General features: G+C 35.7%; 1 protein-coding gene across 2 annotated transcripts in view; it reads right to left on the reverse strand.

Annotated features, from left to right (window-relative positions):
* me2 (malic enzyme 2, NAD(+)-dependent, mitochondrial) overlaps nt 1–17208 on the reverse strand; it is a 33875-nt gene extending 16667 nt beyond the window's left edge. Inside the window, exons 1-2 of one of the 2 annotated variants that reach the window (XM_061900953.1) lie at nt 17037–17208; nt 1237–1386 (exon numbers count right to left, since the gene is read on the reverse strand). In XM_061900953.1, the coding sequence (XP_061756937.1) occupies nt 1237–1353 (117 nt within the window). In that variant the 5' untranslated portion in view covers nt 1354–1386; nt 17037–17208. The remainder of the gene's footprint in view (nt 1–1236; nt 1387–17036) is intronic. The other variant, XM_061900961.1, reaches the window with a different exon arrangement.
* Between the last annotated feature and the right edge of the window lie 398 nt (nt 17209–17606).

Below are 17606 nucleotides of genomic sequence, written 5' to 3' on the forward strand. Positions count from 1 at the left end.
CCTAAATGTAATGTTGCATCCTCGCTAGCAGCTAACTAATCCTCGACGCCACGGTGGCAAATAAACTATGTTTCTTACTACAATAATTATCACTGGAGGATGATGAATAACTAAAGTAAACATGCTACATTACACAGGGTAGGAGGATACAAGAAGCCCTGTTAACCGCTAAGTTGGAGCTCTTGAATGTAATCAGGTGTAGGCGTATCGATACAAATATCTACACTAACGATACTAAGTACAGTATCAGTATATGGATGACACACCTCAGTGGTTACTGTAAGAATCTTTTTTTTTTTTTACCTTGCTGGTATTGTTTATAAACTCAAGAAATAAATACCTTGACACAGGAGGACTTAAAGTACAAAAAAACAAAGGATTGAAATCTAAGCCAATCGTAATTTTTTTTTATTTTGCACTATTGACTTAATTTTGTCCAAAATATTGTATGTAATAAAAGGAATAAGCAAATTATTTAAACATTTAATTGATATTGTTACACTTGTGTGTAACATTAACTCCTACACTGTTCTATTTTTTTGTCCGATTATAGTTGTGATCCAATATTTTATAAATTATATGACATTGATCATTTTTAGTATGACCAATTCTGCCCCTGTAACTACTTGGTATTGGATCAATACCTAAATTTGTAGTATCGCCCAAAACTAATGGAAAGTATCCAAACAACAGAAAAATAAGTGCTTATTACATTTCAACAGTGTAGATATAACAATGTTTCAACAGAGAGTAACCAGATATTAACAGTAAAATTAACAAATACTGTGAAGTAATAATGGTTTTGAGAAAATAGTACAACCGGAAAAGATGCAACATTACCGCATATGTCAGCAGCCAAATTAGGAGCCTTTGTAACCTGTTTTGAAATGGTTATATCATCATCACTGTATATGGCAATTTACACATCGTGATCGTTATTGCAGAAATATTTATTGTGATGCAAGTTTTAGCCTATATTGCCCATCCCTAATTGTTGCTATATCATTTTAAATATAATAATATTTTGTTTTTTTACAAATAAAAACACTCTTAATAAACACATGGTACTTTCAGCAGTTCAGTAATTAAGTGTGGCCACTGTATGAGGACATACAATGCAAACCTTATATTCAAGGCAAAGCTGGGGGGTATCCACCATGCATCTGTTTTGCACTCTGGCGCACAATAAGCATACACTCATTAGGAGAGTTCATAACAAGGTGAAACATTATTTACTTTGTTAGTGCGGGGGTTGAGCATGAGCGGCTTGCCCTTCTCTTTGGTGTGTGCCCATCTGCAGACGGAAAAAACCACGGGCCTTTGGGAAATGGTGCTACTCAGCCTGGACAACATGGTGGATCCTCTGAAAGCTATGATGCCTGAATGCTGAAAGGGAAGAGATAGCATTATTGTGTGATTGTTATCAGATAATATGAAATGTACTGAACACTCAAAATAACGCCCCTTTTCAACTAATCTTAAGTTTTCTATAGTCTTTGCGTGCATGGTGTGAAACATATCAGGGGTCAGTTTAGATGCACGCTGAAGTGTTGTGCACAAATCAGTTGTTGGTGCGAAACTCACGCGTGTTACACCTGTCTTTGTCTACAATAAATTCATCAGCTGTGTTAACCTCTTAACAATTACAACATTGGTTCTGTTGCTGCTTTGTTGTGCAACATACTTGTTAATAAATGACCATGTGATTAAAAAACGTGTCATCTTTTCTCTTTCCCATATACTCCAAATTAGTATTAAAGTTTATCCATCCAGCCGTCTTCTTCCGCTTATCCACGATCAGGTTGCGAGAGCAGCAGCCTAAGCACAGAGCTCAAACTTCCCTCTCCCACTTTGTCCAACTCTTCCCGGTGGATCCTGTGGCGTTCCAAGGCCAGCCAGAAGACATAGTCTCCCTAACGTGTCTTGGGTCTTCCCCTGACTTTAATCATCTTGCGCTTCTAGATGATTAAAGTTTATTTCTAAATTTTTCTGTAAATAAACTATAATTAGAGCATTTACGGTACTGGTGGTTATAAATAAAGTAACCAGAGTGATGACAGTGTATATCTTGAACAATGTACAAGCTGTGAACCAGCAGAGGCTGCATGAAATTTAAGTCCAACTACTTTGTTGTCTCAAAAAAAAAACAGTTAATGTTAATTGTATTATCATAATTATAATACCTAATAATAATTAAAGTTGAGTGTGGTGCATGAACCTTTTTAGGTAAAGAAAATACAGAGGAGCCACACACAAGGATTAGAACCAAAGGTCATTAATCTGCATGTAGATGTCAGTGATTCAGTGTGCATGATTGGAAAAAAACAACAAAGCTTTAAGGCGATTGACATAATCCTCCACACTAGGAAAAGAAATGGAAAGACATGTCTTGATTGTGGAAAGAACTAAGATGATCAGGTTGCATCATACTGTATGCTGGATGTTACATTTCAGTTACCTTATTTCAGTTTGAGTACAAACCCCAAAACCAGTGAGGTTGGCACGTTGTGTAAATTGTAAATAAAAACAGAATACAATTATTTGCAAATCCTCTTCAACCTATATTCAATTGAATAGACTGCAACGACAAGATACTTAACGTTTGAACTGGAAAACTTTGTTATTTTTTGCAAATATTAGCTCATTTGTAATTTGATGCCTGCAACATGTTTCAAAAAAGCTGGCACAAGTGGCAAAAAAGACTCAGAAAGTTTAGGAATGCTCATCAAACACTTATTTGTAAAAACCCACAGGTGAACAGGCTAATTGTGAACATGTGGGTGCCATGATTGGGTATAAAAGCAACTTCCATGAAATGCTCAGTCATTCACAAACAAGGATGAGGCGAGGGTCACCACTTTGTGAACAAATGCGTGAGGAAATTGTCGAACAGTTTAAGAACAACATTAGGGATTTCACCATCTAAGGTCTGAAATATCTTTAAAAGGTTCAGAGAATCTGGAGACATCACTGAATGTAACATTGACTGGGGCGGCATAGCTCAGTTGGTAGAGTGACCGTGTCAGCAACTTGAGGGTTGCAGGTTCGATTCCCGCTTGTGCCATCCTAGTCACTGCCGTTGTGTCCTTGGGCAAGACACTTTACCCACCTGCTCCCAGTGCCACCCACACTGGTTTAAATGTAACTTAGATATTGGGTTTCACTATGTAAAGCGCTTTGAGTCACTTGAGAAAAGCGCTATATAAATATAATTCACTTCACTGCCTATGACCTGTTTGATTAGGTAAAACTGTTTGTTCATTTTGTTGACCATTGACCCAAGAAATAATAAACTAAACTAACTAAACTAGACTAAACGAAACCTTGGATCCCTCAGCTATACCGACATTAGTGTGTGAATATCATCACATGGGCTCAGGAACACTTCAGAAAACCACTGTCAATAATTACAATGCGGGCGGTATAGCTCGGTTGGTACAGTGGCCGTGCCAGCAACTTGAGGGTACCAGGTACGATACCCGCTTCTTCCAACCTAGTCACTGCCGTTGTGTCCTTGGGAAAGACACTTTACCCACCTGCTCCCAGTGCCACCCACACTGGTTTAAAAATGTAACTTAGATATTGGGTTTCACAATGTAAAGCGCTTTGAGTCACTAGAGAAAAGCGCTATATAAATATAATTCACTTCACTACATCTGCAAGTGCAAGGTAAAACTCTACTATGCTAAGGGAAAGCCATTTATCAACAACACCCAGAAACGCAGCCGGCTTTGCTGGGCCCTAGCTCACCTAAGATGGACTGATGCAAAGTGTAAAAGTGTTCTGTGGTCTGACAAGCCCACATTTGAAATTGTTTTTGGAAAATGTGGATCTTGTGTCCTCAGGAACAAAGAGGGAAAGAACCATCCAGATTGGTATTTTTTTTGTTTATTGTTTGTTACTGTTACCTGCTCAGTTGCCTTGTGGTTAGAGTGTCCCATAAGTTGAAAAGCCAGTATCTGTGATGGTATGGGGGTGTATTAGTGCCCAAGGCATGGGTAACTTACGCATCTGTGAAGGCACCATTAATGCTGAAAGGTACTTACAGGTTTTGGAGCAACATAGGTTGCCATCCAAGCAACGTTATCACGGAAGCCCCTGCTTTTTTCAGCAAGACAATGCCAAGCCACGTGATACAACAGCATGGCTTCATAGTAGTCCAGACCTGTCTCCCATTTAAAATGTGTGGTGCATTATGAAGCATAAAATATGACAACAGAGACCACAGACTGTTGAACAACTTAAGCTGTACATCAAGCAAGAATGGGAAAGAATTCCACCTGAAAAGCTTCAAAAATTGGTCTCCTCAGTTCCCCAACGTTTACTGAGTGTTGTTAAAAGGAAAAGCCATGTAACACAATGGTAAACATGTCCCTGTGCCGACTTTTTTGCAATGTGTTGCTGCCATTAAATTCTAAGTTAATGATTATTTGCAAAAAAATAAGTTCCTCAGTTCAAACATTGAATATCTTGTCTTTGCAGTCTATTCAATTGAATATAAGTTGAAAAGGATTTGCAAATCATTGTATTTTTTATTTATTTATGAATTACACAAAGTGCCAACTTCACTGGTTTTGGGTTTTGTACATGAGAAGATCTGTTGAATAAAATAGTCATTATAAATGGTCATTGTAGCGCATGTGACTTAAACTTGCTGATACACAGCTGCTAGATGCCACCCAAAGGAAACATGAAACGGTCCTGTAAGCAACTTTCAAGTCTGGAGCGTCCTATTGCACTTCCTCTCGGTTTTCAAAACAACTACTAACATTATAGACTTTGTTTCATCCCCACTCAACATTGTATCAGGCTTACAATGAACAATACAACATTTAACAATGTTAGAAGGAGGAATAAACTGGACAATGTTTATACACAGGACTTCAGTAACTGGACGAGGTCAAGTCAAAAAAATGTGTCTCTCCTTCCTTGGAGAAGCCAAACCAACAGTTTATTATTCCTCCTTCCTGGGTCTGGGTGTGTGCTAGTTCAGTAGAGTACCATGTAAGGAGATGTTTGTGTGTAAGTGTCTGAAAAAAACAGATTAGCCCATAACTTCAATATTGGCGTTAAATTAAACATGTAGTCTCTTCTCACGGATAGAGCTATCACTTTGTATACCGAGGTACAATTTACTGCCTTTTATGTTGCCAGGACTAATCTAGTCAAAATGCAAATGTAAACCTGGGGACCCTATTTTATTATGTGCTCAAAATGAAATACCACCATTTACTTTAACTGTTGGTTTGCATTCTCTAAGATGAATATAAACATTCGTATATATATGTGCATATATGTATATATATATATATATATATATATATATATATATATATATATATATTATATATATAAATATATATGTGCATATATATATAAATATATATGCACATACATACATATATGTATAAATATTTATGCACATATATATATACATACATGTGTATATAAATGCACATACAAATATATGTAAATATACATATATATATAATATATGCACATACATATATATAAATATACATATATATGCACATACATATATACATATATAAATATACATATATATATACATATCTATATACATATATATACACACACATATATATTAATACATATATATACACAGTATGTATATACAGTATCTGTATATACACACAGTATGTATATATATATATATATATATATATATATATGTATATATATATGTATATATATATATGTATATACACACACAGTATGTATATACAGTATCTGTATATACACACAGTATATATATATACAGTATCTGTATATACACACAGTATATATATATATATATATATATATATATATATATATATACACACATTAATACACACTTCATTACCCGACACAGAACAGAAAGTAACGGTTTTATGATGGTTACAATTTATGGTTTTGACACAATGTATTAAGGAAAATACTTGTGGAAATGGAAAAGCAAATAAATAACCAGAGCACTCTTTTATTGACCTTGCCTCCCACGTATTGTGCACACTAAAACATAGGCGTGCTTTCATGTGGTAGTTTTATGATTTCAGCGTGAATACTTATGCAATATGGCCTAGGAAGTTTTTTCAGCAGCTCCAGTGAACGTTTTGTTATTAGTGTTTGCTAATGGTGTGTGAGTTAACCCAGCTTTGACCCTGAAGTCAATGAATGTTATTTAAAAAATGTGTCTATTGATTTAGCTGTTGCATATGAATGGTTTTTGTGCATTTTGCTTGGGGACCTGCCTGTCGTATACTACTTAATGAATGAATGGTTTATTTTGAGCCATGCAAACAAAACAAGGGAATGACATAAAATACAAAAGAAATATATAGATACATTATTTTTACACCTACATTGAAAACATTACATGTGACTAATCTTTTGTAGATGTCAAGATTGGCTCAAAAGGGAGTGGGAAGAAGTAAACTTATTAGGTCCCACCCCCATACATATACAATATATATATATACAATATATAATACAATAATATAATTCAATTCAGTGGTTGCTGCTATATATTGTCTATATAAAATACATTTAAATTCACACACACTTACATATATACATATGTACACACACATATGTACACAACACACACATATACACACACACATATATACATAAATATATATATATATATATATATATACACATAATCACATACATACACACATGCATATACCCAAAATACACACACACACACACACACACACACACACACACACACACACACCTAATATAAATACTATAAATATAACAGTATATATAATATACACTTTTGTCTAAACATTATTAACAGTTTATGGTGCCTATGGGAACAAGCTTTCATTTTAACTGTGATATTAGTGGTTAATAGTGGATCTGTGGCTGTGGAGCTACTGCCCCTGATCAACAGGACCTGAGGACCACTCTTGCTATGTGTCCTATGCTGTGCATTAAAAGAGACGAGGGGAGCCCCCTGCCAGAGGAGTTATCCACGAACATAAGATCCCCCACTCACCTGCCCTGTACTCCAGATAGTGTACTTATTATGTGTCCTATGGTGTGCATTAAAAGAGACGAGGGGAGCCCCCTGCCAGAGGAGTTATCCACGAACATAAGATCCCCCACTCGCCTGCCCTGTACTCCAGATAGTGTACCCAAATCCCTTTTCTTAGTTTCCATCGGCACCAATTCTTTAGTCAGAATTCTTATTTGTTTTTACATTTGCAGAAAATTAGTATTACTCAAATTGCATATAGGATTGTTTGTGTGCGCACACACACACACACACACACACACACACACACACACACACACACACACACACACACACACACACACACACACACACACACACACACACACACACACACACACACACACACACACACAATTCAATGTATTCCTCTTGTTGATACTAATTCATATAGTTTAACTAGTTGGGTGATGTCATAGATGTAATAATAATAATGATAATATCAATAATGACTAAACAATAATAATATCGATAATGATAACAATAATAATAACAATATGAACAATATCAATAGCAATGACAATAAATGATGCCAATAATACATATAAAATAATGAAGATGATGATGATGATGATGATGATAATAACAACAACAACAATAATAATAATAATCATTATTAGCCAGTGATGGAGTTTAACACTTAGGCATCCATGTTCACATTCATATACATTGCCCATACCATTTTTTTGTATCTTGTTTTGAACTGATGGACATTTGGACATTGCTTGAGCCCCACATCCAATCCGTTCCAAAGTTTCGCTCCACGCACAGACACACACAAACTTTTCCTGGTAGTTCTTACTGTTGGAATATTAAAGATACTACACCCCCTTAGATTATGAACTCCTTCTCTGTGTTTGAAATGTTTTTGAATATTGGCAGGTAGAACCTTTTTGTTTGCTTTAAATAGTAATTGAGCTGTATTAAAATCATCTAGATCAGGCAGTTTTAATAATTTAGATTGTAAAAATAAAATATTTGTGTGGTCACAATATCCCACCTTGTGTAGAATTCTTATCGCACGTTTTTGGAGTGTAACCAGGGGATGTAGTGAAGTTTTGTAGTTGTTGCCCCAGATTTCTATGCAGTAATTTAGATATGGCAAGACCAATGAACAATACAATAAATGCAGAGCTGTGTAATTTAAGAAGAATTTGGATTTATTGATAATAGAGATGGTTTTGGAGATTTTGCTTTGTATGTGTCTTATGTGTGGTTTCCAGCTTAATTTATTATCAATAGTGACTCCTAAGAATTTAATTTCTGACACCGTTTCTAGAATCACCCCATCTATATTTATTGCTGGTCCTGGATTGGAATAGCCAAATAACATAACTTTTGTTTTCTTTAAATTAAGGGATAATTTGTTTATATCTAACCATGTTTTTAATTTTGCAAGTTCATTATTTAGGGTGGATACAAAATTTGTATAATTATCGTTAGAATAGAAAATATTAGTGTCGTCTGCGAATATGACTAATTTTAATACATTTGATACTGTAAATATGTCATTGAAATATAAGTTAAATAACTTTGGACCAAGAACGGATCCCTGTGAAACCCCACAAGCAATGTCCAAATGCCCAGATGTAAACTCGCCCATCCTCACAAACTGCTGTCTTTGTGTTAAATAGCTCCTTATCCAAGTCAAAGCTACTCCCCTTATTCCATATCTGAATAATTTTTTCAGTAATATTTGATGATTAATGGTGTCAAATGCTTTACTCAGATCCATGTAAATTCCAGCTGTATTTCTTACTATCTAAGCTATTGGTTATCTCTTCTACTGCATCAATTATTGCCATAGATGTTGACCTTGCTGTCCTAAAACCTTATTGACTTTCAATAATTATCTTATGTTTATATATAAATTTCTCTAATCTAATGTTAAATAATTTCTCTGAGATTTTGGAAAACTGCGGGAGCAAAGAAACAGGTCGGTAGTTTGTGAAGATGTGTTTGTTCCCATTTTTATATATTGGTATTACCTTTGCCATTTTCATTTTATTAGGAAATTGTCCTGTTTGGAAGGACAGGTTAAATATGTAAGTTAGTGGTTTGGTGATGGAATGTATGTTTTTTTTCACAAGTGTCATATCTATGTCAAAACAATCAGTAGATGTTTTGAGCGTGATTTGTACTATAGGGCGGTGGTTCTTAAACTTTTTTCACTAAGTACCACCTCAGTAAAAACTTGGCCCGCCAAATACCATTATAATGTCCAAAATTAATATGCAGTAGCATAGCAGGCCTACGGATTCATTAAACAAAGCAGAGGTTCTACTGGCTACTTTAACATGACACACCGTTTGAACAGTGAGACTGTGTTTGAAAAAAATAAAAATAAAACACTGTACTTTAACTAAGTGATTCTTTGGTGTACTACTATTTTACAGGCGTCAACTCAAGGCCTGGGGGCCAGATCTGGCCCACCACACCCATTTGTGTGGCCCCCGAAAGCGTGGAAATGATGTGTAATTAAAGTACCTTATATTTCCTTAATAAATATATTACAAAAATGTATGTAATCCGTACAATTACATATATTTACACTTTAATCTTCTGTAATAATAAAACTAAATATTATATCATCATACATTTAAAAACAATGTTATTGTTTAAATAAAGATAAATACTTAAGTATTTGTTTGACTTATGATTTCAAAACAAGTAATCCAACAAACAACCTAAGATTTTACAGTATAAAAAATTTGCATGATTTTTTACATAAAAAACAGTAGTAGTACCGTTTTTCTATTACATTTTATTCCATGTATTTTTTTATTTTATATGCTGTAAAAAAAACACAAAAAAACTTGTAAATATTACGTTAAAATTGTGGCGACTGAGATGCCAGTTTAATACAGTACAATCTAAAGATTTGGTTTTGTACAGTGTACGTAAAAAAAGAGACACATGTTTTATATATACACATTTATAATCTATCTCTATATTATTCACTGTTAATAGCGGCCTTCTGAGGGCAACCATAGCTGCGACGTGGCCCTCAATTAAAACTGAGTTTGACACGTCTGTACTAGATAAAGCCCATGTACCACCTGTGGTACACGCACCACAGTTTGATAATTACTCCTGTAGTTGAAATAAACATGTATGTTTACTTTCTAGTTATCTATTTGCCAGCAAATATTAAGTCGAGTTTGAATATTTGGAACATGCATGCATACAACATGACACGTCACAATTTCCAGTTTCTCTATTCAGCATGTTCGAAAAGGAGTAGGAAGAAGCAGAGCTTATTTAATCGTACCCCTTTTCCTTTACATAGCAGTTGCTAAAACTTATGTTCACTTCCTGTTCTCAATGTATTCACAATATACTCCATAAGTAATAACAATACAAATAAAAAAATGATAATTGGTGAATTAAGCTAGTTATAGTTCATATGGTGAGATGAGTAAGACTATCTTGAAAATGAATAGATGGATGAGATAAATTCAGACTGTTTATCATGGTTCTTCTTCTTTGTAATCACTAAGTTTGAAGAGTTTTTTGAAGAGGATCATATTAGTACTTTTGCTGATTTATTTGCTTAATCCAGTCCATATTTTAATTCCACAATTGTGGAATTAAGTGTTGTGTGTGAGTTTTTTGAAGAGGATCATATTAGTACTTTGTCTGATTTATTTGCTTAATCCAGTCCATATTTTAATTCCACAGTTGTGGAATTAAGTGTTGAATGTGCGTACAAATGTCTTAAATTACATTTTTTCTGTAAGATTATATTCCTCCTCTTTTGTTGAAAGGAATTGTTGTATATTCTTGGGTAGCAGGATATAGTTTGCTCTGTGTATAATTATAGCTGTTGGCAAATTCACTATGTTTTGGAATTTCAGTATTTTTGATTCAATATATAAAAAGGTTTGTATGTTCTCTATATCAAACATGATTTATTATTGTAACTGCTCTTTTTTGTAACACCGTTACTGAATCAAGTGTACTTTTGTAGTTATTTCCCCATATTTCTGCACAATAAGTCAGATATGGTAACACTCGCGAGCCGTAAAGAATATGGAATGACTTTTGGTTTAGAATAGGGCTGCCAATCTTTGGGTGTCCCACGATTCGATTCAATATCGATTCTTGGGGTCGCGATTCAATTATATATCGATGTTTTCGATTCAACGCGATTCTCGATTCAAAAACGATATTTTTCCGATTCAAAACGATTCTGTATTCATTCAATACATAGGATTTCAGCAGGATCTACCCCAGTCTGCTGACATGCAAGCAGAGTAGTGGATTTTTTTTTTTAAAGCTTTTATAATTGTAAAGGACAATGTTTTATCAACTGATTGCATCAATGTAAATTTGTTTTAACTATTAAATGAACCAAAAATACGACTTATTTTATCTTTGTGAAAACATTGGACACAGTGTGTTGTCAAGCTTGTGAGATGCGATGCAAGTGTAAGCCACTGTGACACTATTGTTCTTTTTTTTTATTTTTTATAAATGTCTAATGATAATGTCAATGAGGGATTTTTATGCTATGCTGGTATTATAACTAAAATTGATACTGTTGTTGATAATATTCATTTTTGTTTCACTACTTTTGGTTTGTTCTGTGTCGTGTTTGTGTCTCTTTCAATTGCTCTGTTTATTGCAGTTCTGAGTGTTGCTGGGTCAGGTTTGGTTTTGGAATTGGATTGCATTGTTATGGTATTGCTGTGTATTGTTTTGTTGGATTGATAAAAAAAATTAAAATAAAACAAATAAAACAAATGTAAAAAAATAAAAAAATTAAAAAGGTAATAAGCAGTAGGAAATGGATGGACGAATAAAAAATTTTTATCGATTAAAAAAAAAAAGAGAATCGATTCTGAATCGCACAACGTGAGAATCGCAATTCGTATTCGAATCGATTTTTTTCCCACACTCCTAGTCTAGAACATGTTTTGCTTTATTCATTATTGATGTGTTTCTTGCTACTTTATGTTGTATATTTTTTTACATGGGATTTCCAGTTCAATTTATCGTCGAGCCTAGAAATTTGGTTTCATTTACTATTTCAATTTCTATTCCATCTATTTGTATTTGTGTTTGACTTTCTCTTCTACTGTTACCAAATAGCATTATATTAGTTTTACTGAGATGCAAAGATAGTCTGTTTTTGTCAAACCATCTTTTTAAATTGTTCATTTCTTCTTTTATTATTTGTATTATCTTCTGTGTGTTCTCTCCTGAACAAAATGCTGTCGTGTCATCCACAAATAATCCATCCATTTTGTACCGCTTGTCCCTTTCGAGGTCGCAGGGGGTGCAGGAACCTATCTCAGCTGTATTCGGGCGGAAGGGCCAATTTAGTGTTACCAATCAACCTATCCCCCAGGTATATCTCTTTGGAGGTGGGAGGAAGCCGGAGTACCCGGCGGGAACCCACGCAGTCATGGGGAGAACATGCAAATGCCACACTGAAAGATCGATCCCGAGCCCGGGATTGAATTTAGGACTTTTGTATTGTGAGGCATATGAACTAACCCCAGTCCACTGTGCTGCCTACGCAAATAATACCAACTGTAAATCTTTTGTAACTTTAAAAATGTCATTTATATAGAGATTGAACAATTTTGGTCTTAGTATTGATCCCTGAGGTACACCAAAGGATACATTTAAAAAAAATAATAATAGATTTTATTTTTACAAAAAGCACTTTACATTGAGTAAACAACCTCAAAGTGCTTCAGTGTATTTAAAATAAATAAATAAATAAAAAGATAATAAAAATAAATTAAAATAAAAACTAGAACTGCCTAATAGCTCGAACTATGCACCTGGGGATAGGTTGATTGGCAACACTAAATTGGCCCTAGTGTGTGAATGTGAGTGTGGATGTTGTCTATCCGTGTTGGCCCTGTGATGAGGTGGCGACTTGTCCAGAGTGTAAACGCCTTTCGCCCGAATGCAGCTGAGTTAGACTCCAGCACCCCCCGCGACCCCATTAGGGACAAACGGTAGAAAATGGATGGAAGGATAGTATGCATATATCTAAAAAAACGTTTTTTTTTTAAAAAGAAGGGTTTTTAAGCCTTTTTTAAATGCATCCACAGTCTGTGGTGCCCTCAGGTGGTCAGGGAGATCGTTCCACAGACTGAGAGCGGCTGAGCAGAAAGCCCGGTCTCCCATTGTTCGTAGCTTTGTCCTCGGAGGTTGGAGGAGGTTAGCCTGTCTGGAGCGGAGGTATCGTGTGGATGATTTGGGGGTAAGTAGTTCTTTGAGGTAGAGGGGGGCATTTTAATGGAGGCACTGGTGGGTTAGTAGGGAGACTTTGTATTCAATCCAGAGTGGAACAGGAAGCCAGTGAAGGGATTTGAGAATTGGTGTTATATGGTCATATAGATTTAGCACTCATGTGCCTATGAGTTCCTTAACTGAGGTGCATACTGTATTATATACATGGCTGTCAAGATGGGACTCAGGGAGTATTTTTAGGTGGGAGGGAAAATGAACCAGCTAGCATGATTTCTAATCATATTGCGATAATCCATTTATCAGAGGTGATTTTGAAGGACTATTTCCTCTACATGGAAGTGTATATCAATAAGGCAGGGGTGCCCAAACTTTTTCTACTGAGGGCCGCACACTGAGAAATCAAAGCAACCGGGGCCATTTTGATTTTTTTTTTTAATTTTAAAAACCAATACAATATATGTATAAAAAATATACATTTAGGCTTCCACTCAGTCCCCATAGGATTTTGGTTGAAAAAATATTTAAAATGTGACATTATTCAGTATTATTATTTGTATTATTTTTCAAGTTTTAAATCTCTAGAACAACATTAGGTCATTCTGTCAATATAACATTTTTAAAGATTTAAGTTGTATGCTCTTTTTGTAAAAGAAAACCCTGTTTTTTTATGGAAAAAACACAAAATATGCAATATTTTCACCCAATAAAATTTATAGGTGGAATATTTGAGATAATATAAGAATTGGAGCCTTAAAGGCCTACTGAAACCCACTTCTACCGACCACGCAGTCTGATAGTTTATATATTAATGATGAAATATTAACATTGCAACACCTGTTTAGTTTACTAAATTGCAATTTTAGTTTACTAAATTGCAATTTTAAATTTCCCCAGAGTTTCTTGTTGAAAACGTCGCAGAACGATGACGCGTGCGCGTGACGTCACGGACTGTCAGGACATATTAGCGCAGCACTATTTGCGGCTTAACGTCGTCTCTTTTCATCGCGCAATTAAACAGTATTCTGGACATCTGTGTTGCTGAATCTTTTGCAATTTGTTCAATTAATAATGTAGAAGTCAAAGTAGAAAGATGGAGTTGGGCAGCTTTAGCTACACAAACACACGGTGAATCCTTGTTTAAAATTCCCGGAGGTGAAGCTTTACTATGGTTTAGAGCGGTCAAGCGAACATGGATCTGTGAGAAAATTGTGTTAAAAAGTTGCCTCTTATCAGAGATGTGTGGAGTTTGCACCGTCTTTGTATCTGCCGTGACTTCCCTAAGACACTGGCCTCTAGACACCCGTGGACACACCCCTCCGACTATCAGGTACTATTTAATCTCACTAAAACACTAGCAACACAATAGAAAGATAAGGGATTTCCCAGAATTATCCTAGTAAATGTGTCTAAAAACATCTGAATCCGTCCCAATGCAATCGCCTTTTTTTTTTTTTTTACTTTATTTTATTGAATTTTTTTCTAGTCCTTCGCTATCAATATCATCATCCAGGAATCTTTCATTCTCGCTCAAATTAATGGGGAAATTGTTGTTTTCTCGGTCCGAATAGTTCTTGCTGCTGGAGGCTCCCATTAAAAACAATGTGAGGACGTGAGGAGCCCTTACTTTGTGACGTCATCGTCTGCGACTTCCGATAAAGGCGAGGCTTTTTTATCAGCACCAAAAGTTGCGAACTTTATCGTCCTTGTTCTCTACTAAATCCTTTCAGCAAAAATATGACAATATCACGAAATGATCAAGTATGACACATAGAATGGACCTGCTATCCCCGTTTAAATAAGAAAATCTCGTTTCAGTAGGCCTTTAAAAAGGTCAATTACTCATAACCCCATTGATTTTATTTTTTTTATTTTTGAGCAATGACACTTAAAAACAAATCACATTAAAATTATTAGGACCAAAAAGGGCCCTACTCATTGAAGTGTTTAACAACATAAATTGTATATATTTTTTTACTGTTTACTTTGAATACAGTAATCTCGAGATCACCTTCAGATCTGTCCGTCAATTATACCGTAAGTTGTTTTCTTGTTTATATATGGGGAAACACAAAACATGCAAAATTTCACCCCAAAAATATCTCAAAGTGGAATATTTAATTAGATTTTTTTCAGAGCCTTGAATAGGTCAATAATTCATAATGACAAAGATTTTGATTCATTATTATTTTTTAAAGAAAGAAACAACCTGCATGGCAGCTTTGTGTTATTCGAGTAAACATTGCAACATTTTATTGTTACATTCCACCTGTTTGCTCTTTCATTACACATTTTATGTTTTAATTTTTTTTTCTATCGTATTTTAAAAGGCCTACTGAAACCCACTACCACCGACCACGCAGTCTGATAGTGTATATATCAATGATGAAATATTAACATTGCAACACATGCCTATACGGCCTTTTTAGTTTACTAAATTGCAATTTTAAATTTCCTGCGAAGTGTCCTGTGCGTTTGACGTCACCGGTTGTAGCGGACATTTTTTTCCAGCCCGATCCAAGCTATAAGTAGTCCGCTTTAATCGCATAATTACACAGTATTCTGGACATCTGTGTTGCTGAAACTTTTGCAATTTGTTCAATTAATAATGGAGATGTCAAAGTAGAAAGATGGAGGTGGGAAGCTTTTAGCCTTTAGCCACAAAAACACAGCCGGTGTTTCCTTGTTTAAAATTCCCAAAGGTGAAGCTTTACAATGGAACAGAGTGGTCAAGCGAACATAGTTCCCGACCACATGTCAACCGGCAGGTGTCGGTAAGAAAATTGTGGTAATAAGTCGGCTTTTACCGTAGTTATGAGCGGAGTTTGCGTCCTCCTGCAGCTGCGGACTATTACCTTCTCCCACCAGAGACACTGGCGGTCACCACACCCGTGGCCACACCCCTCCGACTTTCAGGTACCATATAATCTCACTAAAACACTAGTAACACAATAAGCAGATAAGGGATTTTCCAGAATTATCCTAGTAAATGTGTCTAATAACATCTGAATCGCTCCCACTGCATTCGCCTTTTTTCTTTCTTTCTAGTCCTACACTCTAAATTTCCTCATCCACGAATCTTTCATCTTCGCTCAAATTAATGGGGAAATTGTCGCTTTCTCGTTCCGAATCGCTCTAGCTGCTGGTGGCTATGATTGTAAACAATGTGAGGAGCTCTAAAACCAGTGACGTCACGCGAACATCGTCTGCTACTTCCGGTACAGCCAAGGCTTTTTTATTAGCGACCAAAAGTTGCGAACTTTATCGTCAATGTTATCTACTAAATCCTTTCAGCAAAAATATGGAAATATCGTGAAATGATCAAGTATGACACATAGAATGGACCAGCTATCCCCGTTTAAATAAGACAATCTCATATCAGAAGGCCTTTAAACTGGGCCGTGGGGCTGTTAAAAAATGACCTGCGGGCTGCACTTTGGAAACCCCTGACGTTAGGCAAGAAGGAAGATGTTCAACTCTGGGAACTGAAATCTACTGTACGCTAACGCTGTCATTAGGACTGAATGGAGCTGCTAGCGAAGAAGCTAGCTCAGCCTGCTATCACGCGCCGCTAATAACACAACATATAACCACTAACCATTTGACTTATCGAACAATATTAATGACAAAGCTCTTTTTGTGTATTTGGTACACAAAATAAATGAGACGAAGAAGCACTTTGTGTTTTAAAAAGCCTACATCACAGACGAACCTCCTTCCTCAAAAACTAATGCTCCCTGCGACAACAAAGTTCCTCAATGTCACACACGTCTTCCCCTTCTAAATAGCAACTCACCTGCTGTCGAGGATTATTGGGTTTTTTTTAAATTAATCCCACCAGCGCATAGTTGGTGTCTCTCCCGGGTGGATGTGACAGCTCTGGCAGTCAGTCTGTCAGTCAGGCAGCAGACCAGAAGGGAGAAGGCACGGTTGATGCGCTGAAAGAAGATTGGCAAAGCACAGTAGAGAGGACTGTGGACGCTCAGCCAATCAGAAGCCGGGATTTCTGTTCAACGTTTACCGTAAACAACAATGTGCGCAATGCTTTTTTTTTTTTACCCCCTTCTCCACTATGTGACGCCACTCTACCGTAAAAACTACAAAAGGAAGACTTTCACATTTTGAGCAACATGTGACTCTGAAATAATATTTGTTGTCTAAACTTCAACAATTATAAAGTAAAGTTTGAGTACAAATCTATTAGCTACAATGTGAAATGATTTATGATATTTTCTATTTGTGAAATTAATCATAAACACGATGTGAAATAACCGTATTAACGCAGTGGTTCTCAACCTTTTTTCAGTGATGTACCCCCTATGAACATGCTTTTAATTCAAGTACCCCCTAATCAGAGAAAAGCATT

This window comes from Nerophis ophidion, linkage group LG01, assembly GCF_033978795.1.
Source record: "Nerophis ophidion isolate RoL-2023_Sa linkage group LG01, RoL_Noph_v1.0, whole genome shotgun sequence".
NCBI classification, from domain to species: domain Eukaryota; kingdom Metazoa; phylum Chordata; class Actinopteri; order Syngnathiformes; family Syngnathidae; genus Nerophis; species Nerophis ophidion.